This window comes from Oncorhynchus gorbuscha, linkage group LG10 (assembly GCF_021184085.1).
Source record: "Oncorhynchus gorbuscha isolate QuinsamMale2020 ecotype Even-year linkage group LG10, OgorEven_v1.0, whole genome shotgun sequence".
NCBI lineage: Eukaryota > Metazoa > Chordata > Actinopteri > Salmoniformes > Salmonidae > Oncorhynchus > Oncorhynchus gorbuscha.
In genome coordinates, this window is record NC_060182.1 from 32,585,905 (window position 1) to 32,611,491 (window position 25,587).

Here is a 25,587-nt window from a genome sequence, read left to right on the forward strand (position 1 = left end):
AGAGAGAGAGAGGCAGAGAGAGGAGAGAGAGAGAGAGAGAGAGAGAGAGAGAGAGAGAGAGGCAGAGAGAGAGGCAGAGAGAGGCAGAGAGAGAGAGAGAGGAGAGAGAGAGAGAGAGAGAGAGAGAGAGAGAGAGAGAGAGAGAGAGAGAGAGAGAGAGAGAGAGAGGCAGAGAGAGAGAGAGAGAGAGAGAGAGAGGCAGGGACAGAGATGTGGTTGGTGAGGGAGGTGTAGGGAGCTCATTCATGAGATGGGTGGGGAGAATGGCCATGGCACAGACAGAAGTCTGTCCACTATGCTCTGTCTCTCCAGAATCCTGCTGTTCGATTGACCAAGAAAATAGAATTGACTGATTGTGCGCCAAGGATTTTATCCGTTTACTGCACTAACTGGACACTGGAATTGTGGAGAAACTCAATGCATTGGAAAGTCTTGTAGACGATTGGGAAGAGGGAACCCTATGCGATTTCACTTGAAGGATTGTACTTATGAAAGGTAACACAGATCTAATGAGCTAACGAGAGGAGGAAAAGTTTTGATAAGGGTTGTTGATGAGTTGATCAATGAATCTGATCAATGATCTGTTTTGCCGCGCTTTATGTTGAACAGTAAAATAGTAGCGACATTACATGATAACAACGTTTGTATTTCTTTGGGATTCAAATAAATCTATACAGCAACAAACAAGAGCTTTATAATGTAGTCCTGTGGAGGCTGGTTTTTCAGAATGGCTTGAGACTGGAGTTGAGTCCTGGCCATGTGTTAGTAGGTGGATCTATTGTGCGACAAAGAGACTCTGTCAGAGAATGTGCCAGTGCTGACTGTTGAGTGAGACAGAAATAAAATATTGCTGTTTGGAAACTAAATATTATTTCATTTTATTTGGTTGTTTTGTGCTGGAAAATATTGTCTTAGAAAACAATTGGTCCTATAAATGTCACAATATTTCATTTAATTTGAATTCATGAAACTTAAATTGCTTAATCGGTCACTTATAAAACAGTTTATAGATAAGTGCATCTAGCAGTTCAACAGGATCTCTGGAGGCCATTCACTGTAGAGATGAGGGCGCTGGTCAGATCAACTCTATTACTGCTGTTATGGCAACGGCTGACTGCCATCGATGTCCCACTGGAAAGTAAGTCAACACAACCTATTGTGGCCCTGCTAGATGGTGATATACTGTAACAGTGTACAGTGCTGTATATTTAAGCAATAAGGCACGAGGGGGTGTGGTATATGGCTAATGTCAATTAGAAACTTGGTTATTTGAGCCCGAATGATGATTGGCTGAAAGCCATGGTACTGTATATCAGACCGTATACCACAGGTATGACAAAAAAATATATTTTGACTGTTTTAATTATGTTGGTATCTAGTTTATAATAGTAATAAGGCACCTCTGGGGTTTGTGGTATGTGGCCAAAATACCATAGCTAATGGCTGTGTCCAGGCACAGCCCTTAGAAGTGGTTTGTTGTCCATATACCATGCATTCGGAAAGTATTCAGACCCCTTGACTTTTTCCACATTTTATTACGTTACAGCCTTATTCTAAAATGTATTACATAAAACAAATTCCTCATCAATCTACACACAATACCAAAATGACAAAGCAAAAATTGGTTTTTAGATTTTTTTTGCAAATGTATAAACAATTTAAAAAAAACAGAAACCCCTTATTTGCATAAATATTCAGACTTGAAATTGAGCTCAGATGCATCCTGTTTCCATTGACCATCATTGAGATTGTTGTGTAAATTCTACATAGGGACACTCAAAGTCAATCTTAAATGAATCATTGTTTATTAACAGCATGCTGGAGAGGTCAGAGTCAAACTTAGATGCATTAAGTACCGGTCTGAAGTGAGCTCCACCGGGGTAGTCCCGTTAGTTCTCTTATACTGTATACTGTTTACACAGACAAGTTATATTTGCATGATTTAGCTTATTCATCATTCATAAATAATTCATCATTAACATGTGGTTCATGCATGTGACAGACCAATACCTCATGAGGCTTCTTCTCTCCAAGCTGAGACCTTGAAACTGAGAGATCCTTTTCGTTCTCAAAACAAGGTTCTGGGCATTCTGCCAAATTGCTCACTGATAGTGAGGATTCCTCCCAGGTACGCTCAATCAGTCACTTGCATGAACATAGAAATTGGTTATTAGAAAAGCACAAACAGAATGTTCCTACAACTTGATTGGAGTCCACCTGTGGTAAATTCAATTGATTGGACATGATTTGGAAAGGCACATACCTGTCTATATAAGGTCCCATAGTTGACAGTGCATGTCAGAGCAAAAACAAAGCCATGAGGTCGAAGGAATTGTCCTTAGAGCTCGAAGACAGGATTGTGTCAAGGCACAGATCTGGGGAAGGGTACCAAACATTTATGCAGCATTGGAGGTCCCCAAGAAAACAGTGGCCTCCATCATTCTTAAATTAAAGAAATTTGGAACCACCAAGACCCTTCTTAGAGGTGGCCGCCTGGCCAAACTGAGCAAACGGGAAAGAAGGGCCTTGGTCAGGGAGGTGACCAAGAACCCAATGGTCACTCTGACAGAATTCCAGAGTTCCTTTATGGAGATGGGAGTACCTTCCAGATGGGCAACCATCTCTGCAGCACTCCACCAATCAGGCCTTTATGATAGAGTGGACAGACGGAAGCCACTCCTCAGTAAAATGCACATGACAGCCCGCTTGGAATTTGCCAAAGGCACCTAAAGGACTCTCACACCATGAGAAACAAGATTCTCTGGTCGGATAAAACCAAGATTGAACTCTTTGGCATGATTTCCTAGGGTCGTGTCTGGAGGAAACCTGGCGCCATCCCTACGGTGAAGCATGGTGGTGGCAACATCATGCTGAGGGAATGTTTTTCAGCAGCAGTGACAGGGAGAATAGTCAGGATTGAGGGAAAGATGAACAGAGCAAAGTACAGAGAGATCCTTGATGAAAATCTGCTCCAGAGCGCTCAGGAACTCAGACTGGTGCGAAGGTTCACCTTCTAACAGGACAACAACTTTAAGCAGACAGCCAAGACAACGCATGAATGGCTTCGGGACAAGTCTCTGAATGTCCCCACATCTCTGGAGAGACCTGAAAATAGCTGTGCAGCGACACTCCCCATCCAACCTGACAGAGTTTGATAAGATCTGCAGAGAATAATGGGAGAAACTCCACAAAAACAGGTGTGCCAAGCTTGTAGCATCATACCCAAGAAGACTCATGGCTGTAATAATTGCCAAAGGTGCTTCAACAAAGTACTGAGTAAAGGGTCTGAATACTATTGTAAATGTGAAATTTTCACATTTTTTATGAATTTGCAAATATTTCTAAAAACCTGTTTTTGCTTTGTCATTATTGGGTATATTGTGTAGATTGATAAGAAGAATTGAATTGAATCCATTTAAAAATAAGGCTGTAACGTAACAAAATCAAAAAAGTCAAGGGGGTCTGAATACTTTCCGATTGCACTGTACCAAACCCCCTCATGCCTTATTGCTTAAATACAGTATCTCAATTAAGGTACAATCCTAATCAGGTCTTTAATTTTGACCTACAGTCAGACAGCCCCCCACCATTCTAAAACAGTCGTCGAAGGAACATGTCGTGGATCCTAGAAACAACATGGTCGTGGAGTGTGAAGCCAAAGGCACCCCCCACCCAATGTAAGAACTGACACATCCAAAACACTTTCTTAATAGGTCAAAACCATGTACAATTTGTGAGCAGCTGTTGTAGAACACCTTTATTTACCTGATCCAAAAGACTTGCCTTTATCCCTAAGTTTCTCATGGATGCGTAATGGGAAGTACTTCAACGTGGCAAAGGACCCTCAGGCCTCAATGAGGAGACGTTCGGGGACGCTGGACATCTATGCCTGGACTGACCCAGGGGCCTATGAGGGGGAGTACCAGTGTGTTGCCACCAATGAGTATGGCACTGCATACTCAAACAAGATCAACCTACACATCTCGAGTAAGCTGCCCTCCATTCAGGCTTTTGAATCCATTGTCACAGAGTACATTAGAAAAGCCAGTGCCTCAAACCGTGATAATGCTTAAACGTTTGTGGTAGAAACAAGCAAAGCCTAAAGGGACAAATTACTCAAGTCCAATTCTGTCAGCCGTTTTCAGACCTCAAAAATAGTTCTAACGTTAAGATAAGTCCATGTCCCAGCAAGATTCTGCTCCCTGTGTTAAATGTATGTTACATCATCCTCTTAACCCAATGTAAAAAAAATGACCCCTATGTGTCCATGTCAGAGGCCACTCTGTGGCCCAGAGAGGTGTTGGAGCCTGTAACAGTAAGTGTTGGTCTCCCTCTGGTCCTGGACTGCAGCCCTCCTCCAGGCCCTCCCAAACCTGAGATCTACTGGATGAGCAAGTGTGAGTAGGCCTACCTCCTTTTCTCAAATCAGAAGAACATTGTGTCTAGGATTTTTGTTTGTTTAACCAGGCAAGTCAGTTAATAACAAATTCTTATTTACAATGACAGCCTAGGAACAGTGTGTTAACTGCCTTGTTCAGAGGCAGAACAACACATTTTTACCATGTCAGCTCAGGGATTAAATCTTGCAACCTTTCGGTTACTGGCCCAACACTCTAACCACTAGGCGACCTGCAGCCTCTACACTCTAACCACTAGGCTACCTGCAGCCTCTACACTCTAACCACTAGGCTACCTGCAGCCTCTACACTCTAACCACTAGGCGACCTGCAGCCTCTACACTCTAACCACTAGGCTACCTGCAGCCTCTACACTCTAACCACTAGGCTACCTGCAGCCTCTACACTCTAACCACTAGGTTACCTGCCACCCCAGGAATTAAATGCTATATTTTATAACTAATGACAACCATCTGTCTCTCTTTCTGAACTGATGAGCTTCTTTCTTTAAACTTATTTTTGCATTCTGATACTTATCCCAAACATATTGACTCAAGATGACCTTACCAGGAAATGCATACATAACTTAATATTCAATTTCAGGTTCATCTGGTAGACCTTTCAACTGGCCTCACCAGCCCCACCCCCCAGTCATGCTGCCTATCAAACAGGACCGTAGAGTGTCTATGGGGGTGAATGGAGATCTCTACTTCTCTCATGTCTACGTCAATGACTCTGCCACCGACTACTGCTGCAACGCACGCTTCCCCTACAAAAACATCATCCAGCAGAAGATGCCTATTACCGTCAGAGTCCTTACAAGTTAGTATTGGTTATTGCATAACATGCATCAACAGTATGTGACACAAGGGTCCCACCATTTTATTTACTACCATGTACTAACTTACCTACCTCATTAAAGGTAGGTTAGCTTGGCTCACCGCTTGGCTCACTGCTGTACGATTTAAGTTGTATTGTGCCGCATACTTACAGATTCCACGTTGTTTATTTCAGTCTATCACCTAAAAGGATTTACCGTTCTCCTCTGATCTAAGTGCTCTGCTTTTTGTTGTTCATTTTTTTATTTATATATATACAATCAGAAATGAACAATCGCCTCATCTTAACACGATATAACATTCTAGAGCATTCTTCTATAACATTAACATGTCTTGAAATAGAGATCAGACAGTGTTGTTGTGGAGTGAAAATATCAAAAACATTGCATTTGCTCCCAGTGTGGGTCCCAATAGTCAATCCACAGCCGTAGTCCCTGCTGTCAATCCACAGCCGTAGTCCCTGCTGTCAATCCACAGCCGTAGTCCCTGCTGTCAATCCACAGCCGTAGTCCCTGCTGTCAATCCACAGCCGTAGTCCCTGCTGTCAATCCACAGCCGTAGTCCCTGCTGTCAATCCACAGCCGTAGTCCCTGCTGTCAATCCACAGCCGTAGTCCCTGCTGTCAATCCACAGCCGTAGTCCCTGCTGTCAATCCACAGCCGTAGTCCCTGCTGTCAATCCACAGCCGTAGTCCCTGCTGTCAATCCACAGCCGTAGTCCCTGCTGTCAATCCACAGCCGTAGTCCCTGCTGTCAATCCACAGCCGTAGTCCCTGCTGTCAATCCACAGCCGTAGTCCCTGCTGTCAATCCACAGCCGTAGTCCCTGCTGTCAATCCACAGCCGTAGTCCCTGCTGTCAATCCACAGCCGTAGTCCCTGCTGTCATGATGTTTGACAGTGGGAAAAGTCTTCACTCCTGGATAATTAAATCATGTGTTCCCCCCTCAGCGCGCATGGTGTCTGAGGCCGCCCCCACCTTCTTGTCTCCAGACGGAAGGTCCAGCTCCCAGACTGTCCTGCAGGGGGAGGAGCTGCTCCTCGAGTGCATCGCTGCTGGAGTGTGAGTGATCCTCTCAATCACAAACATGAGTGTTCATCGAGTGTTTATCAAATGTTACCATTGGGGTTAGTCATTGTATTACTATTACTCCGTGTACTGTATGTGAATGTAGTGTCAGGTTTCAAATGAAACTAGATGGTCATTTTACATGAAGTAAAATTGTGTTTCTTGCTTTGGCTCTTTAAAAGTATTTTTGTGGTAGTGGAAAAAGTGTTCTGATTTCAGATTTAAATAGCAGAGAAGTAGACACAGATTTCCTACTCTCTAACTTTTTGACTAAACGGTTTGGAAAGTGGTCAAAGTAGCTGATTTTGTGTCAAACAACAAAGTTACCTTGTTTACAGTGAATAGAATAGAATGTTGGAAGTCATGATCACAATGAGCCCTTTAGAATGTTGAGGAAATCCCATGAAATTGTATGGAGGACAAAAAATACAAGTTTTATAGTTTAAAAATGATAAAAGATATCAAAAAGTTGTATGGAAGCAAACTATTCCAGACGTGTCTACACATTTTAAAGTGAATTGCGTTTCTAGCTTAAATGGTTTAAGAGGAGTAGCATTCCAAAGAATAATAATAAAAAGTCTGAAATCATTTGGACACTATTTAGTGTGTCTGCTTTCACAAGCCACAGTAATAAATCACTTCATGAAATTTGTAACCTCGCCACTATGTATGTTTTTTTGCTCAGGCTGTTAACTTTTATAAGAACCCTCAAATATCACCCTGAATTGACCTATTTCTTTTTACCATATTTGGCCATAGTCCAACCCCTGTCATCACATGGACCAAAGATGGAGATGAACTGGACACAACCAACATTAAGGTGAAGAACTACAACAAGTTGTTGCAGATCCCCAAGGCCTCGTTTGAGGACGCTGGTGAATACACCTGCACAGCTACTAACATGATGGGTTACCTGGAACACACCATCGCTGTCCAGATCAAAGGTCAGACAACATCTTCGTACCTACAGTGTTCTCCACTATTGGCACTCTTGGTATGAGCAAAATGGGTTGTGAAAAAAATGTCTTTGTTGTTTTTCCTCTTGGAGAATGTTCACAAAAATCTACATTTTAATTGAAGTAAAATGATTTTTTAAAATAAATATGAAATAAATATTTTTCTCAGAATCATGTGTGCCAGAATTATTGGCACCCCTAGAAATTCTTATGAGTCCAATTACAAAAGTATATTCCCATTCATATTTTAGGTTTTTATGTTGAGTGATTAGGAACACTTAAGCCATGACTTCCTGTTTCACTGGGGTATAAATATGTGGTGACCAGTGGTAATTTTAGCATGTAAATCTTGGTGGGGCAAAATAAATAATAAAGTAGGATGTACACCAGCAAAGCCACAACACTAAACAATACATTAATAGCACTATAATGGTGACAAACAGTGCTCACAAACTGTTAGGGCCTACATAAAGCTGCCCCAACATCTTACCACTGCTACACCTCGCTATCAGCAAAGCCTTGTCTGGCAGCGAAACAGTTAATTCAGCTTCATTTACTGCCGTAATTTCGATTAAGACATTCATGAGTGAGCTAGGACAGACATGGTCAATGTAACTATTTGTTTAGCACTTTTGAAATGTACAGCGACAGAATTCAGAACATGGACTGTTCTTATAGTATTCTCCCTGTTCACCAAGTCAGAACCATAGGATAAATTAAGGGGACATATAAGTAGACAATGAAAGCTCTTACAAAATGTAATTATTACATTACCAGCTGTCAGAGCAGCTCACAGATCACTGCACCTGTACATAGCTCATCTGTAAATAGCCCATCCAATCTACCTCATCCCAATACTGTATGTATTTATTTATCTTGCTCCTTTGCACCCCAGTATCTCCACTTGCACATTAATCTTCTGCACATTCTACCATTCCAGTGTTTAATTGCTATATTGTAATTACTCTGCCACCATGGCCCATTTATTGCCTTACCTCTCTTATCCTACCTCATTTGCACATGCTGTATTATTGATTGTATGTTTGTTTATTCCATGTGTAACTATGTGCTATTGTATGTGTTGAACTGCTTTGCTTTATCTTGGCCAGGTCACAGTTGCAAATGAGAACTTGTCCTCAGCTAGCCTACCTGGTTAAATAAAGGTGAAATAAATAAAAAACATTTCTCTAAAACAGGTTATAGGCTACATGTGCACCACCAAGTCAGAACAGTCAAAGAACAGGCTCCCTGCCTGTGCCATTAAACCCCTACAACTCATCCAGAACGCCGCAGCCCGTCTAGTGTTCAACCTTCCCAAGTTCTCTCACGTCACCCCGCTCCTCCGCTCTCTCCACTGGCTTCCAGTTGAAGCTCGCATCCGCTACAAGACCATGGTGCTTGCCTACGGAGCTGTGAGGGGAACGGCACCTCAGTACCTCCAGGCTCTGATCAGGCCCTACACCCAAATAAGGGCACTGCGTTCATCCACCTCTGGCCTGCTCACCTCCCTACCACTGAGGAAGTACAGTTCCCGCTCAGCCCAGTCAAAACTGTTCGCTGCTCTGGCTCCCCAATGGTGGAACAAACTCCCTCACGACGCCAGGACAGCGGAGTCAATCACCACCTTCCGGAGACACCTGAAACCCCACCTCTTTAAGGAATACCTAGGATAGGATAAAGTAATCCTTCTCACCCCCCCCCTTTAAGATTTAGATGCACTATTGTAAAGTGACTGTTCCACTGGATGCCATAAGGTGAATGCACCAATTTGTAAGTCGCTCTGGATAAGAGCGTCTGCTAAATGACTTAAATGTAATGTAAATGTAACTGACACATCTATGCAAACTTCCTAAATATTGTCAAAAGAATCACTGGACAAGTTAATGGAAACATAGCTACTGTTTGATTTAGGAAATAGCTCATTTGGTAACACTTTCTATGAACCACTCATATCGCAAATGTTCACTGGTGTAGCTTAGATTATTATTTTTTTCTAAAATGCTGACCTGAGCCGTGTATTTAACAGCGGCTCCATTCTGGTTGGAGAAACCCGGTAACCTGGTTCTGGCCCCAGAGGAGAATGCACGTTTAGTGTGCCGCTCTGACGGCACCCCTCGGCCCAGTATCCGCTGGTTTATCAACGGAGATTCAATCGAAGGTAAGCACAGCCAGCTAACCTAAGAATCCAAGTGCACTTTTGAAAATGACTGCAGGAGGTGACACTCAAATTGCTCAATTACCTATTTTATGTATAAAATCCACTGTTTTTGTCACTTAACTGAAAAGACTTTATAGTAAAGTAACAAACTGTTCCATAACTGCAAGGACACAGTATTTTACTTATTTACTGTACTATATGCTTTTTCCAGATGCCACTCTGGTTCCAAACAGGCAGGTGTCAGGTGATACAATTACCTTCCATTCAGTCACTGTGGCGAACACGGGTGTTTACCAATGCAATGCTTCCAACCAGTATGGCTACCTGTTTGCCAATGCTTACATCAGTGTACTGAGTAAGATACCATATTAATTTGCAGAAAATAACCATAATCCTCTCTGTTTATTGAAATGCGTGTAAACATTAACAGAAATTACAGTAGATCATCATGGAAGCATTGGTACAGTCATATGTTCTGTTTCTGTAGATGCAACACCACGTATCCTCAGGCCAAGGACTGACCTGGTGAAGGTGATTGAGGGCAGCTGCGCCTGGCTAGACTGCCTCTATTTTGGCTCGCCCGTGCCCAATCTGCGCTGGTGAGAACATGTTTATGATGCTCTTCTCTCAGGTGTGTGTGTGCATGCATGTGTCTAACTGCCTACCTCTTTTTGTACAGGTCTAAGTATGGACTTGGAAATCTAGAGGGAAATCGCTTTAAAGTACACAGCAACGGGACCCTGCAGATCAGAGGCACCTGTATGGACGACCAGGGGACATACCTGTGTATTGTCAGCAACGCCGCCGGACAAGACGAAAACCGGGTCACATTAGAGGTCAAAGGTGAATACCCAATAATAGCTTAACTGTAACGCTTCTTCATGTGGTTCAATATACATTGTAGGTGTTCTCATGATCCGTATCCTCTTTCTCCAGAGTCCACCAAAATACTTAAATGGCCAGACAATATGAGAGTCCTCCGAGGGACTGATGTCCGGTTGGAGTGTAAGGCCGAACATGACCCCACAGTCACAGTCACCACAGCCTGGATGAAGAACAAACAGTTCCTCATCATAGGCTGGAGGTGGGCCTGACTATGACTACTCGTCCTTGTAACCATTGAAACCATAGGGTTTCTGTTGCCACCCTAACGTCCTAGTTATGGTGATAGCTAACTTCAAACTAACAGAGTTATCGTCTATATGAGTATAACTAAAAGCTAAATGGCAAATTGTTCAACTGAATTTGTCAAGATGACTTCCTAATGTCATCAGCATGTCCTGTTAATTATCCACAGGCTGTCACTGGATGATTCAACGCTGGTCATTACCAACGTCAACAGAAAAGACGAAGGCAACTACACCTGCATCATCAAGACTGAGATAGACAAGACCTCTATCTCCACCCGCCTGGTGGTGATGGGTAGGACTCTAACGTGACGCTTAGTAAACATACACACAGTGCTTTCAGAAAGTATTCACATCCCTTGACTTATTCCACATTTTGTTTTACAGCCTGATTTCAAAATGTATTAAATTAAATACAAATCTCACCCATATACACACAATGCCCCATAATGGCAAAGTGAAAACATGTTTTTAGAAATGTTTGCAAATGTATTGAAAATTTAAATGGAGAAATATGTCATTTACATACTGTAAGTATTCACACCTCTGAGTTTGTTAGAATCACCATTGGCAGCGATTAAAGCTGTGAGTCTGTCTGGGTAAGTCTTCTAAGAGCTTTGCACACCTGGATGGAGCACAATTCTTCAAGCTCTGTCAAGTTGTTTGTTGGTCATTGCAAGACCGCCATCTTGCCATAGATTTTCAAGACGATTTAAGTCAAAACTGTAACTGTCACTCAGGAACATTCAATGTCATCTTGGTTATCAACTCCAGTGTAGATTTGGCCTTGCATTTTAGGTTATTGTCCTGCTGAAAGGTGAATTAATCTCTCAGTGTCTGGAGGAAAACTGGCTGAACTAGGTTTGCCTCTAGGATTTTGACTATGCCTAGCTCCATTCTGTAAAAGTTTTTTTTTTGTCCTGAAACTCCCCAGTCTTTATTGATTTAAAAGCATTCCAATAACCTGATGCAGCTGCCATTATGCTCAAAAAATATGGAAAGTGATACTCAGTAATTTGTTGTATTGGATTTGACTCAAACCTTACACTTTGCGGTATTCATTTGTGACTTGCTGCAAACAATATGCATGTTTTGGAACATTTTTATTCTGTAAAGGCTTCCTCCTTTTCACTCTGTCAATTAGGTTCGTTTTGTGGAGTAAGTACAATGTTGATCCCATCCTCAGTTTCCTCCTATCGCAGCCATTAAACTCTGCAACTGTTTTAAAGTCACCGTTCGCATGAGAGGTTTCCTTCCTCTCAAAATCAAATCCAATTTTATTAGTCACATACACGTGTTTAGCAGATGTTATTGCGGGTGTAGCGAAATGCTTGTGCTTCTAGTTCCGACAGTGCAGCAATATCTAACAATTTCACAACATATACACACAAATCTAAGTAAAGGACTGGAATTAAGAATATATTATGGATATGACATGTTATGGAATGTTAATTACATTGTATTGTGTGATAGGAGTAGATAGACAGCATGTGGATGCTGTATATATTTTGAATTTTCCACACCAGTTTCCTTCCCTTCCTCCCAGATCGTCCAGACCCTCCTACAAACTTGAAGTTGTCGGACTCCTTTGAGCGCAGTGTCAGGCTTTCCTGGACCCCTGGAGATGGCAATCACAGCCCTATCAAAGGTAACAACTCTACCCTACTGTCTCCACCTCAGGAGCAGAACACCCAGAGTAAACGTAGTCCTGATGTCATGCCACATGTGCACCAGACTTTCTTTGAAATGGTCAGAGTTAACCAAAATCAACTGAAGTAATCAGTGTTTTTTTTTTCCTCTGGGCTTTACCTCCAGAATACCTGGTGCAGTATGATGATGACGACTGGTTACCTTACAACTGGAGAAACCTTTCCACATACCCTGGAAACCTCAACTCTGTCATTCTGCAACTGTCACCATTCATTATCTATGAGTTTAGGGTCATTGCTATCAATGATATTGGAATGAGTAAACCCAGTCGCTCGTCCGCCAACTTCCAGACTGGTGGAGCGCGTGAGTATTTCATGCTTGATGCGTGTGATGATGTGTTATGAATAAGGGATATCTACTGTCTTCATTAATTGTATTGAACAGGAATACAGCTGACAACAATTACCTTTCATATTCAAACCATTGGACAAAGAGCTTTCAAAATCATTTGTATACTTGCTATGCTTCTCAGCCCCAGACACCATCCCTAAAAATATCAAAGGAGTGAGCACATGGAGAAACAACATGGAGATCAGCTGGGAGGTGATACGTTCAAATATACACTACCATTCAAAAGTTTGAGGTCACTTAGAAATGTCCTTGTTTTTGAAAGAAAATAATCAAACAAAATTGTCCATTAAAATAACATCAAATTGATCAGAAATACAGTGTGCACATTGTTAATGTTGTATATGTATATATGTTGTGTATGTATATATGTTGTGTATGTATATATGTTGTGTATGTATATATGTTGTGTATGTATATATGAAAATAATTGACGTTAACGTTTATTCAATGAAGAATAACAACTTTTATTATGTACAATTAAACTTCCTTGTCTGGTATGGGGAAAAGGCACTGAACAACAGAGAGTGGAATGGGCCCCACCTAAAGTACTTGGTGTGGTGGAAACGGAGGGATTCCAGGGAGGAGTGGAAGAACGCTACCACTTGGTGGTGTAAATACTACATTTACGATGCAGACACCTTCACACCATACGAGATAAAGGTCCAAGCTGTCAATGACTTTGGGCTGGGCCCTGAGTCCCCTGTCATCATAGGCTACTCTGGAGAAGACCGTGAGTATCACCACACAATCCCTTCCTGCAGATACACAGAGACCCCTTTACGGGTAAATATAGACCATCCCTACTTGACACCTGGCAGTCAGCCACACCATAATGAATTGCAACTTCCTCTTGGTGTCTACCAGGTCCCACTGCTGCCCCCGTCAAACTGCGTGTGTCCAGGATAGAGGCCACCAAGGTCACCGTTCACTGGGACCCTGTGGCTCGCAGCAGCATCATGGGTGAACTGAAGGAGTACAAGGTCAGACTATTGGGAATAAGTGACTTGTTTAGTTTCTGGTTTTCAATTCCAAGTGTAACAAACTGTTATGAGATCCAGGCTACATTTAGTATGCATTAGGAAAGCAGTAGATGGAAACACATCGGCTGAATGAACAAATGAGGGACTGAACGAGGGAACAAACATACAAATGAACGCATGTGCTGTGTCCCCCTATCCCAGGTGTACTTCTGGCGAGACAGTAGCCAGCTGAGGTGGCTGAGTGTGAGCAGGGCCATGAAGTCTAAAGCCTTTCCAGCCAGCGGGCCGCGTCTCTCTGGTGTCCTGCCGGGACTCATCCCTTACAGCAACTACAAGATGTACATAGTGGTGGCCAACAACCGATACGAGGGACACCCCAGTAACACCATAGAGTTCTCCACTCCAGAGGGAAGTAAGGAAAAACATTGTGATGCTGTATTAGATGTGCCAGTTTTTCTGTCAGCTCTTTTCCTAATCATGTATTTTCCTTAGTTTATTCTCAGACTTGACCTTTGATCTATGTCACTCGCCTGTTCCCTTCCATACTGCAGAGATAGAATGGCGCCAGAGGAAATAGTGGTTGTTTTACGGGCTCCTGACCAATTGTGTTATTTTGAGTATCATTTTGACTGAAACTTACAGCTATCACTAACCTTAATTTGGACTTCAATGAGTCGGAGGCCAAATATATATTGATTATCTCGGACCAAGCCCAAAACCCGGACAATCGAAGGATGCTTATAAGAAATCCTACTATGCCCTCCGACAAACTATCAAACAGGCAAACCATCTATACAGGACCAAGATTGAAACCTACAACACCGGCTCTGATGCTCGTCGGATGTGGCAAGGCTTGCAAACTATCATGGATTACAAAGGGAAACACAGTCGTGAGCTGTCCAGTGACACAAGCCTACCAGATGAGCTAAATACCTTCTATGCTCGCTTTGAGACTAGCAACACTGAACCATGCATGAGAGCACCAGCTGTTCCTGACGACTGTGTGATCATGCTCTCAGTAGCCGATGTGAGGGTCATTTAAACAGGTTAACATTCACAAGGCTGCAGGGCCAGACGGATTGCCAGGACAGGTACTCTGAGCATGGGCTGACACCTGGCAAGTGTCTTCACTGAAATGTTTGCCCTCTTCCTGACCCAGTCTGTAATACCTACATGTTTTAAGCAGACCACCATAGTCTCTGTGCCCAAGAACACCAAAGTAACCTGTAGCAATGAAATGCGTTGAAAGGCTGGTCATGGCTTACATCAACACCGTCATCCCAGACACTCTGGATCTACTCCAATTCACATACCGCCCCAACAGATCCACAGATGACACAATCTCTTTTGCACTCCACACTGCCCTTTCCCACATGGACAAAAGGAACACATTTGTGAGAATGCTGTTCATTGAAAACAGCTCAGCGTCCAACACAATTGTGCCCTCCAAGCTCATCGCTAAGGACCCTGCAATTAAACACCTCCCTCTGCAACTGGATCCTAGACTTCCTGACGGGCCACCCCTAGGTGGTGAGGGTAGGCAACAACACATTCACCACGGTGACCCTCAATAAGAGGGCCCTTAATGGGTGAGTGCTTAGTCCCCTCCTGTACACCCTGTTCACCCATGACTGCGTTGCCACACATGACTCCAACAGCATCATTAAATTTGCAGACAACACAACGAGTAGGCCTGATCATGGACGACGATGAGACAGCCTACGTGGAGGAGGTCAGAGACCTGGCAGTGTAGTGCAAGGACAACAACCTCTCCCTCAATGTCAGCAAGACAAAGGAGCTGATAGTGGACTACAGGAAACGGAGGGGCCGAGCACGCCCCCATACACATCGACAGGGCTGTAGTGGAGCAGATTGAAAGCGTCATGTTTCTGTGTCCATAATCACTAAGGAATGATCATGATCCACAGACACCAACACATTCGTGAAGAGAGAACGACAATGCCTCTTGCCCCTCAGGAGGCTGGAAAGATTTGGCATGGGCCCTCAGATCCTCAAAGTTCTACAGCTGCACCATTGAGAGCATTTGACTGGCTGCATCCGACGCAAGGCGCTACAGAGGGCAGGGTGTACGGCCCAGTACATCACGGGCCGAGCTCCCTACTACCCAGGACCTCTATACCAGGCGGTGTCAGAGGAAGGCCCTAAAATTGTCAAAGACTTCAGCCACTCAAGTCATAGACTGTTCTGTACTGCCGCAAGACAAAAGGTAGAGATGTTCCAAGTTTTGAACCAACAGAACCCAAAACAGCTTCCACCCCCAAGCTATGAGACTGATTAACACTGGAACCATCATAGGGCAACGGCCACTGATGTTTGATTTTGTCAATTTAAAAAATCTGCAAAAAAAGCTTGTCCTACTCTTTCCCTGACTTTTCCTAAATGTTTGTAATTTACACTACTCATTTGTCAGCGTTCTGAAATCACAAACCCGAAAAGTATAGAGCCTTTTTACCTGATTTGTGACAATGTGCTGTAGGACATTGGTACCCAGCCAGGTGCTAATGCGTCTCTCTCGCCTCTCTGAATTAATGACAAATGGGTGAATGGACGATAATTGTGCACCGTACTTTACAATTTAATCTACATGAGGATGATGAGGGTGAAAAGGATGATTTAATTTAGAAAGGCAATAGTGTAATTATGAGTTTGTTATGCCTGTTTATCAGCAGCACATTTGGCCACGTGTCTTGCGGTTTGATACCATTCTCTTTTACATTTTACTTTGTTAAAAGAAGCTGTAAACGGAATGTTTTATTAACTGTAGCTCTATTACTAACCTCATTTATTCTAAGGGAAATGAAAACATGCTACGTGTTTATTTAAATATTATGTTGTCAATGGATGAAGGACCAATAGAAACCTGATACAAACTGATAATGCTGCATGGGACTTCAATGAACTGAATGATGACGAGGGTGATTGAATTTGATTGATCTGAATGACGAGGGTGAATAGGATGATTGAATTTAGAACAATAGTGTAATGATATTGAAGAATTGTGGGCATTGTGGGTGGTCTAATTATTTTATTATGAAAGACTGGAAACTGGAAAATGTCATATAATTTCCACTCTGATAGTGAAATCAGACACTAAGTACAACATACAATGTTTGAAGTTCACAATGGCAAGCCGAACCAAAAGAATGGAAGCATGCACTGACAGCATTGCAAATGCTGCAGAATTTACTGTAAGGGAGTTGGAGTTAGATGCAGGATCAGATATTCAGCTTTAAATCGACGTTGCTAATGAAGTCTTCATCTGATTCTAATGTTGACCTCGAGCCTCTGTCTCTGATGCCTGAGCCTCCCCCCCGAAAAACCAGAACAGAGCCAACTGAGACCGTGATCCCAGCTGCCACCCTGAGACAGGAGGAGTTTGGGAGGGATGCCACGGTTTGAGTAGAAAAGAGTGATGAGTTTATGTGACATACAGATGTTGCAGCACATCAGACATTGTACTGTTGCGCATGCACACAGAAAAATAAACAGTACGTGGTGTGGGACATGTCTATGGATGAACTCAAAGCATGTATTGCCCACTTTATTGCATATGGCGGCAAGACCATGGATGTGAAGTCATTTTTGGTCTGATAGGTAGGGAGTGGACTTTTTCCGAGAGACCATGCCATGCAACCGCTTCAGAAAGATTATACAACACCTGTGGTGCACACGAAACAAGGCCCATGAAAACTGTGTGCAATGCAACCTATTATTTTGTGGTGCTTGCTCACACACAGCCCCGAAAGCTGTGTGCTGACTGTGGACCCGAAGCATAAAGAGAAGAAGAGATTGATTCATGCGTAAAGGCACAGGTATAAGGTCACAATACAGTGTACGATACAATCAACAAATGACTGTTTTTATTTCTTGCTTTTGTTTAAGAATACGGTAAATGATTTCACCTGTGACCTGGCTGGTTATATTCATTTTAGCTTTTTCGTTTCAACTTTGTCAAAAGAATCTGTAACTGTACTTTATTAATTACTTATAACTATATTACTAAACTAATCTACAAATAAAATTGATCAAATGGAGTACTTTAATGTTTTTATCATAAGGGAAACAAAAATAGGATATAGTCCTACGTTTTTTTCTAGGACTTTGTACAATTATACAAAAAATATCCTTAACTCTTCTCTAAACAAATAACTTTTATTTTTTTAATGTATATATTTCTTCATGCAATTAATCCTTTACAATCGTCTAGGTACTATTTGTCAAGCGTTGGTGCTTATGTTTGCACACCTTGATATGCATATGCTTAAGAGACGCCCGGGAACGTTCTCTAGAGGGTACTTATAGGCTGAAACGACAGGTGGTGATAGTGTTAATATTTAGTCCGGGTAGCTATTGGTAAACTCTTTATCTGCATTGACCCTTTTTACACTAAATCTGTTGACACATCACATACACTGCTGCTACTGTTTATTATTTATCCCGTTGCCTAGTCACTTTATCCCTTCCTATACAGTGCATTCAGGACGTATTCAGACCTCATCCCTTTTTCCACATGTTGTTATGTCACAGCCTTATTCTAAAATGGATTAAATACACATTTTTCCTGATCCATCTATACACAATACCCCATAATGACAAAACGAAAACAGGTTTTTCGAGAGCAAAAAAAGAGCCATGAGTTCGAAGGATTTGTAAAGCTCCGAGGCACAGATATCGAGGCACAGATATGAAGAAGGGTACCAAAAACTGTATTCAGCATTGGAGGTTCCCAAGAAGACAGTGGCCATCATTCTGAAATGGAAGAAGTTTGGACCACCAAGATTCTTTCTAGAGATGGCGGCCCGTCCAAACTGATCAATCAGGGGAGAAGGGTCTTGGTTAGGCAGGTGACCAAGAATCCAATGGCCACTCAAACAGTGCTCCAGAGCTCCTCTGTGGAGATGGGTGGACCTTCCAGAAGGACAACCATCTCTGCAGCACTCCACCAATCAGGCCTTTATGGTAGAGTGGCCAGACGGAAGCCAATCCTCAGTGAAAGGCAAATGACAGCCCAAAGGACTCTCAGACCATGAGAAACACGATTCTCTGGTCTGATGAAACCAAGATTGAAGTATTTGGCCTGAATGCCAAGCATCACATCTGGAGGAAACCTGGCACCATCCCTACGGTGAAGCACGGTGGTGGCAGCATCATGCTGTGGAGATGTTTTTCACTGTTTTTCACTGTGAGACAAGTCAGGATCGAGGGAAAGATGAACGGAGCAAAGTACAGAGAGATCCTTGATGAAAACCTGCTCCAGAGCGCTCAGGACCTCAGACTGGGTCGAAGGTTATCTTCCAACAGGACATTGATCCTAAGCACACAGTCAAGACAATGCAGGAGTGGCTTCAGAACAAGTCTCTGAATGTCCTTGAGTGGCCCAGCCAGAGCCCGGACTTGAACCCGATCGAACATCTCTGGAGAGACCTGAAAATGGCTGTGCAGCGACGCTCCCCATCCAATCCAGACAGAGCTTGAAAGGATCTGCAGAGAAGAATGGGAGAAACTCCGCAAATACAGGTGTGCTAAGCTTGTAGCGTCATACCCAAGAAGACTTGAGGCTGTAAACGCTGCCAAAGGTGTTAACTTAAGTAAATTATATTTCAGTTATATATTTTTACATTTCCCTAAATTCTAAACACCTGTTTTTGCTCTGTCATTATGGGATATTGTGTGTAGATTGATGATAGATTGACGGGAAAAAAACGATTTAATCAATTTTAGAATAAGGCTGTAACATAACAAAATGTGGAGAAAGTCAAGTGGTCTGAATACTTTCTGAATACACTGTATGAACACACAGTATCTTCCTCAATTACCCTGTACCCCTGCAAATTGACCATGTACCCCTGCAAATTGACTCTGTAGCAAAGTTATTGTTACTCATTATGTATTTCTTTCTTGTGTAATGTTTTTATTATTTCTCTTTTTTCTCTCTGCATTGTTATGAAGGGCCCTTAAGTAAGCATTTGACTGTTAGTCTACACCTGTTTAGAAAGCATGTGACAAATAAAATGAAATGTAATTGTATTTGTCTCTAGCACCCTCTGCTCCAAGATTCTTCAGAATCCAGCAGAGACATCTGGACACTATCTGGGTGGACTGGGACACTCCTGCAGAGCCCAATGGCATCATCACTGGATACATACTGAAATATCAGACAGGTAGGAAGACTTACTCATCGTCAGTCAGGTGAACAAAGTGGGTACAGTAGGTAAAACGGGTCTCTAAATCAACTTCTCTTGGCTCCCTGGTGTGCTCTCCCTCCACAGTGAACACAACCCGGGAGGAGGAACTGCGTGTTGAGGAATTTCCCGCAAACACCACCAGTTTTACAGTGCGCCGATATGATCGCTACACCCGCTATAGATTCGCCATAGCAGCACAGACTAGAATTGGGGTAGGAGAGTGGTACACAGAGGAATCACCCCATTATACAACTGAAGGTAAAACACCACAGGTCAACCACAACACACAATTACAAGCCATTAAACATCCACACACCTACAGATTTTATCATGACAATTAAACGTGTGTGTGTGTGTGTGTGTGTGTGTGTGTGTGTGTGTGTGTGTGTGTGTGTGTGTGTGTGTGTGTGTGTGTGTGTGTGTGTGTGTGTGTGTGTGTGTGTGTGTGTGTGTGTGTGTGTGTGTGTGTGTGTGTGTGTGTGTGTGTGTGTGTGTGTGTGTGTGTGTGTGTGTGTGTGTGTGTGTGGTGTTTACATACAGCTAATGCACGGGAGCAGGTGGACCTCTCCACTCAGGGCTGGGTCATTGGTGTGATGTCTGCTGCGGCCCTCTTCGTGCTCATCCTGCTGGTCGTCTGCTTTATCAAGAGGAGCCGAGGGGGGAAATACCCAGGTACTGTAGCAATACTGTAGTCCACAAGACTTCTCCATTAGAGGAGGAACATTCTTAGCTGGAGCGACAGATCCAACAGACCTAGTACTATAGTTCATTCACTAGCATAAAGCTTCTAATCTCACGATTGTGCTAACTTAGCTAATGGATAGGATATATTTACCCTAAGTATGCAGTGCTTATATAATATTTGGTCAGAGTAACAAGACAGAGATCTTTTTATTTTCAGTACGGGACAAGAAAGAAGTGACATTGGAGCCAATGGATGATAACGATCAGGAGGGATCATTTGACTATCGGTAGGCAATATAAAAGAACTGGCTGAAAATCAACTGAGAACCTTGAGTTGAGATAAGTATCAATATTTGTGTAGGTCAAAGTTAATCACGTACATCATGTTTAATCATTTTGTGAGGTAGTGCTGATCGTGTCAGTTTCCCTTCAAGCCAACTATGGTATCTAAAACCTTCCACATGAACAGCAATCTACAGTCATATGAAAATATATTCGGGTCTTTCTATAAATAAATGGGCCAATGTGTGACATCAGGGTCAACATTTCAAAATAGTTTGATATACATTTAAACGTGATTTTCTTGCACCTTCACATGTATAATTACAGGAATAAGAGTCTAGATGGGCACAATGAGACCATAACTCCTAGCAACAATAAAACATCTACATGTCATTCAAAATGTCACATGAAACATGGACACTGCATGTTTCTTTGTCATGCCTAGTAGCCAGGTCTGTTTGGGCTTTAGCCAGGTCTGTTTGGGCTTTAGCCGGATCTGTTTGGGCTTTAGCCGGGTCTGTTTGGGCTTTAGCCGGGTCTGTTTGGGCTTTAGCCGGGTCTGTTTGGGCTTTAGCCGGGTCTGTTTGGGCTTTAGCCGGGTCTGTTTGGTTTGGGCTTTAGCCGGGTCTGTTTGGGCTTTAGCCGGGTCTGTTTGGGCTTTAGCCGGGCCTGTTTGGGCTTTAGCCGGGCCTGTTTGTGCTTTAGCCGGGTCTGTGTTTGCTTTAGCCAGGTCTGTTTGTGCTTTAGTCAAATTCTCTATCATTTAAAGCCATGCTAAACATTCCAGAAAATTAAAAAGATAAACAGCATTTCTATATTTTTTTTAACAATAATGTAATATGTGTTTTGTCAGAAATCATTGACAATAATAATAACCAATAATCATAAAGTATTGGTGAAATCATTACAATTTTTAAGGTGTGTGTGTGTGTGTGTGTGTGTGTGTGTGTGTGTGTGTGTGTGTGTGTGTGTGTGTGTGTGTGTGTGTGTGTGTGTGTGTGTGTGTGTGTGTGTGTGTGTGTGTGTGTGTGTGTGTGTGTGTGTGTGTGTGTGTGTGTGTGTGTGTGTGTAAACAAACACAAATTTGACCGTGTTAGTCCCCAAGAGGTCAAATGCTATTTCTATGGGGTTTAGGGTTAAGGTTAGAATTAGTGTCAGGATTAGAATTACGTAAAGGGTTCGGGTTAGGGAATATAGTGTCCCTCCACAAGGTTAGCTGTACAAGACAGTGGGTGTGGGTGAAAACTAGACATCACATTCTTGCTTCCTCTGCCCTTGTTTCCTCCACTCCTTGCCTCTCCTTGAAAGTACATTGGAGGAAACGGGGAGAATCTCGATTGCATTTCCTTCATTCCTCATGTCCTCTCTCCCCGCCTCCTTAAAACCCATTAGATAAGAAGGTGAGAGAGGAGGGAACTCTGACGTTCTTGTCCAATGGGTTTTGAGAAGAAGCTGAGGAGAGAGGATGCAACAAATCAAGGAAATGTAATTGAGATTCTCCCAAGGATACAGGAAGCAAGCATTTGACAGTTATTACATTTTTTTTGATAGTGCCAGACTGACTGAGCTACCATAATACCCATGGTCCAGAAATAACCCCTAGCCCCTACTGCCCAGAGTCTAGACACATGTGGAGATCTGAGGGGGATGGATGGAGACATGGTGAGAGCGCCACCTTACCCTCTGATAGGCTTGGAGGAATTTTGATGGTATTGGGTACACCTGTCCAATCCTCTCAGACTCCACAAGTGTCTAGGGCTAGAGGCTAGGGGTAGTTTCTGGACAGGACGCCACAACCCTTTGGGTGAGTGGTGGATCTACAGCACGACACTTGGGGCATTGGCTGGATGTTTAATTCCATTGCTATACACACAGGCTGGACACACCCACGGCACCCTATCAGTCTGATCAGACAGGTCTGGGTAGCTAGAGACCTGCTGTAAACAGTGAAAGAACATATTTGCATGCCTACTATTCACACGCTTGCTTAATTTCAGCTAGTTAGATGTGCAACCATTGACTAACTATAGCTAGGGCATACCTCTAGTCTAGCAATAGGTACTGTTTTGGTTGTTTTGCATCATTTAAGATTACCAATGGTTAGCTAGGTAGCTAGGATATATCAGTCAGCTAACCATTTACAGTAACAGCAGTTCATAAGTCAATACACATTAAATCTTATGCAGAAATCAAGAAATCTTACTTTATCTTGGCACTGTGGCACGGTATGGGCAGCTATTAAGAAATTAATAGAATGGTGTTAGAAGGGTGACCTCTTCGGCCATGAAGTGTTGGCTCTGCACTTGATCCAGCATTTCATATTTAACCCCACACACATTTGAACATCAAAATATCATTTTTTTTTTAGTTTTACATGCAATTGTATCCGTTTTCTCTGTATTACCTAGGAAAATTAACTTTTTTTAAATATATGGACCGTAATCTTACCTCAGGAATATTGATTTAATGTTGTCCACGAAGTAGGCTAACAACATAGACATCAATTGTTCTGTCAATCCTACAGTTAATTCCCGCACTTTGGCTGTTAAGTCACGTGCAGTTTCACACAAGCTCTTATCATTTGACAGTCATTCAGAAAATTCATGAATCAGCTGATGTTGCGGAATTTGTCCAGGAATTTCACAGGATCAAGGTCAATGTAATTCAATTGTTAAATGCTTAGTATATGATACAAACTGTATCATAAATGTAAGGAAAGAAAGGTATTGTTATGTCACATGATTTTTGCCAAATCTGTGAAGACTCCAAACACAAAAAAAGGGTTTAAACGTTTGTTTTTAAACATTCGTTTTGATTCAAATCATGAATTATATAGAATGCATCTATGTTCCCCCTTCATTTATCCACATGAAAATAAAAGTGATGAATTTCTCTGTAACGGCTCCAAACAGTTGTACACTGCAGGGATTGCACACTGGTACCCTAGTTTACAGAAATACCCTTCCATACTATAATATGGTGTGGTAATAATAGTCAACAGTGAAACAAATCATTCAATTTCCTAACAATATTGTACCATCCAGTGTTGTCATTATTTCAGAACAATGTATTTTTCCTGATAACTCCCCCATCCTTAGAAATGATCTCTTTATTCTGACTACTAATGTTTTCACATTTTTCCTTTGGACTACTGAAGGTCTCTGGAAAGGTATGATAATATGAACACTAACACAAGTCTACACCATGTACACTATTTCTACTTTATTATTTTACTTATATATTGACTGTATTTTGTATTTATAACCAATAAATTGGAACTAAAAATAAATGTTTAGGTAGTCTGCATTTCAACATGCCATCGCTGTTGAAACAAGTTAATGGTTTAAGTGACGTGATTAAAATATCCTAAACATTGATAATTCATAGAAATGTTCTTCAAAAATGTAGCTCTCAACACAAATTATAACCAATAATTTTTGAACATTTCAGGATAAGCTGTGTCACCACCATTCCCTACTCTGCCCAACGGTAAGTGTTACAACCAGACAGTCTGTTTTTAATGTCTAGAACTGTATGGTGAAAGCTGGGAGCCATAACACAGCCTCTAATATTTTCACTTTTCTTCCAGGGAAAATGAGACTAAAGTCAGGAGGTGTCAAACGACAGTCGACACCATGATGAAATGAACAGAGAGTGGCGACAGTCTGGTGGAGTACGGTGATGGACGGGAGATTGAGTTCAACGAGGACGGCTCCTTCATTGGCCAGTACACTGGACACAAGGAGAGGGATGGCAGAGACCCAGCATTTAGGGAGAGTAGGAGCCAGGAGGCCCTCTCCCCCATGAGCACCATCTACTCATTTGCATAAGGAAACAGGACTTACAATGTGTGCTGTGGTGACCTGTCATTCAGGGCAGGTGGGGCAGAGCCTGTTTTGCATGTTATTTTGGCCTTAATACGTGTCACATTAGTTTGCAAACAAAGTTACAAAAAAAATTGTTAATAAAGCTGCATACAAACATGGTCTCTTTTTTGCTTTCTTGAGTAAGGCAGCTCCAAAATGCAGGTGTGTCAGCCTAGCTCAGTGCTTTCTGTGGTGGTGGGGCATTCAGCAGAAAACACGAAGCTTAGGGGTTGATAATGTTCTCTAGTTGCGCCATGATTGGCTCAGTATTCTGTCGCTCATGGGGACACAAAGTCACAGTGAAATCTACAGGGAGAGCTCGAAAATTCAAGCCCCCTGGGTGCTGCCATAGAGTTACATTTAGAAGTGGCCATCCAAGAAGACTCAAGGTTATTGGCCACAGTTAAAATGACATCAATTCATGTTATATCTACAGTAGCCTTGATTGGACTGATCATGTCAAAATCATACTTTCAAAATCTTAGCTAGCAAGCTAATAGTCATCATCATCAATCAAGTCTACAATCTACTGGCAAATCATTTTCAATCCTTGTCATATGAAGTGAAATTATAGATAAAAGGTATCAGTGCTCATTGGACATAAACATTACACAACAAGTTGGAAATCACAAATTAAACAATGGTTTGGAAGAAATCAGTGGCTAACTGCAAGCATTGCAAATCCATCACTAACCTGCTATTCAGTGGAGTGGATGTGTGGTCTAAGTCTGGGTTTAAGGGTCTCTTTTCCAAGCTTAAAATGATAAACATTCAGCATTGGTCATGCAGTCAATCCAGCATGACTTCTGCCACTTTAAAAACAACTGGAAACTCGCAACTGGGAAATCTCAGACTTTACTGGAAACTCTGATAAAAAAATAACTCAGACTGGGGAAATGCGTTTTCAACGATCATGCAACTCGGATTTTGAAGTCCGGAACTCAGGCCTCTTTCTAGAGCTCCAA

The 25,587-nt window shown here is 42.3% G+C and overlaps 1 protein-coding gene across 1 annotated transcript; it reads left to right on the forward strand.

Moving 5' to 3' along the window:
* The first annotated feature begins 229 nt into the window (after positions 1-229).
* Positions 230-24,733, forward strand: LOC124045898 (neurofascin-like). The gene is made up of 27 exons (XM_046365678.1): positions 230-495; positions 1,025-1,138; positions 3,572-3,677; positions 3,797-3,987; positions 4,275-4,397; positions 5,001-5,219; positions 6,185-6,296; positions 7,062-7,246; positions 9,285-9,416; positions 9,628-9,771; positions 9,904-10,015; positions 10,096-10,259; positions 10,353-10,500; positions 10,714-10,838; positions 12,090-12,191; positions 12,359-12,556; positions 12,726-12,796; positions 13,112-13,334; positions 13,469-13,584; positions 13,786-13,996; positions 19,644-19,766; positions 19,875-20,048; positions 20,331-20,462; positions 20,692-20,761; positions 23,914-23,925; positions 24,207-24,245; positions 24,346-24,733. The coding sequence occupies exons 1-27, from the start codon at positions 489-491 to the stop codon at positions 24,401-24,403; spliced, it is 3,411 nt and encodes a 1,136-aa protein (XP_046221634.1). The 5' UTR covers positions 230-488; the 3' UTR covers positions 24,404-24,733.
* The last annotated feature ends 854 nt before the right edge of the window (positions 24,734-25,587 follow it).

Coding starts and splice junctions, on each gene's coding strand:
- LOC124045898 (XM_046365678.1), top strand. Junction 1,139..3,571: donor CATCGATGTCCCACTGGAAA/GTAAGTCAACAC, acceptor TTTGACCTACAG/TCAGACAGCCCCCCACCATT. Junction 3,988..4,274: donor GATCAACCTACACATCTCGA/GTAAGCTGCCCT, acceptor TGTCCATGTCAG/AGGCCACTCTGTGGCCCAGA.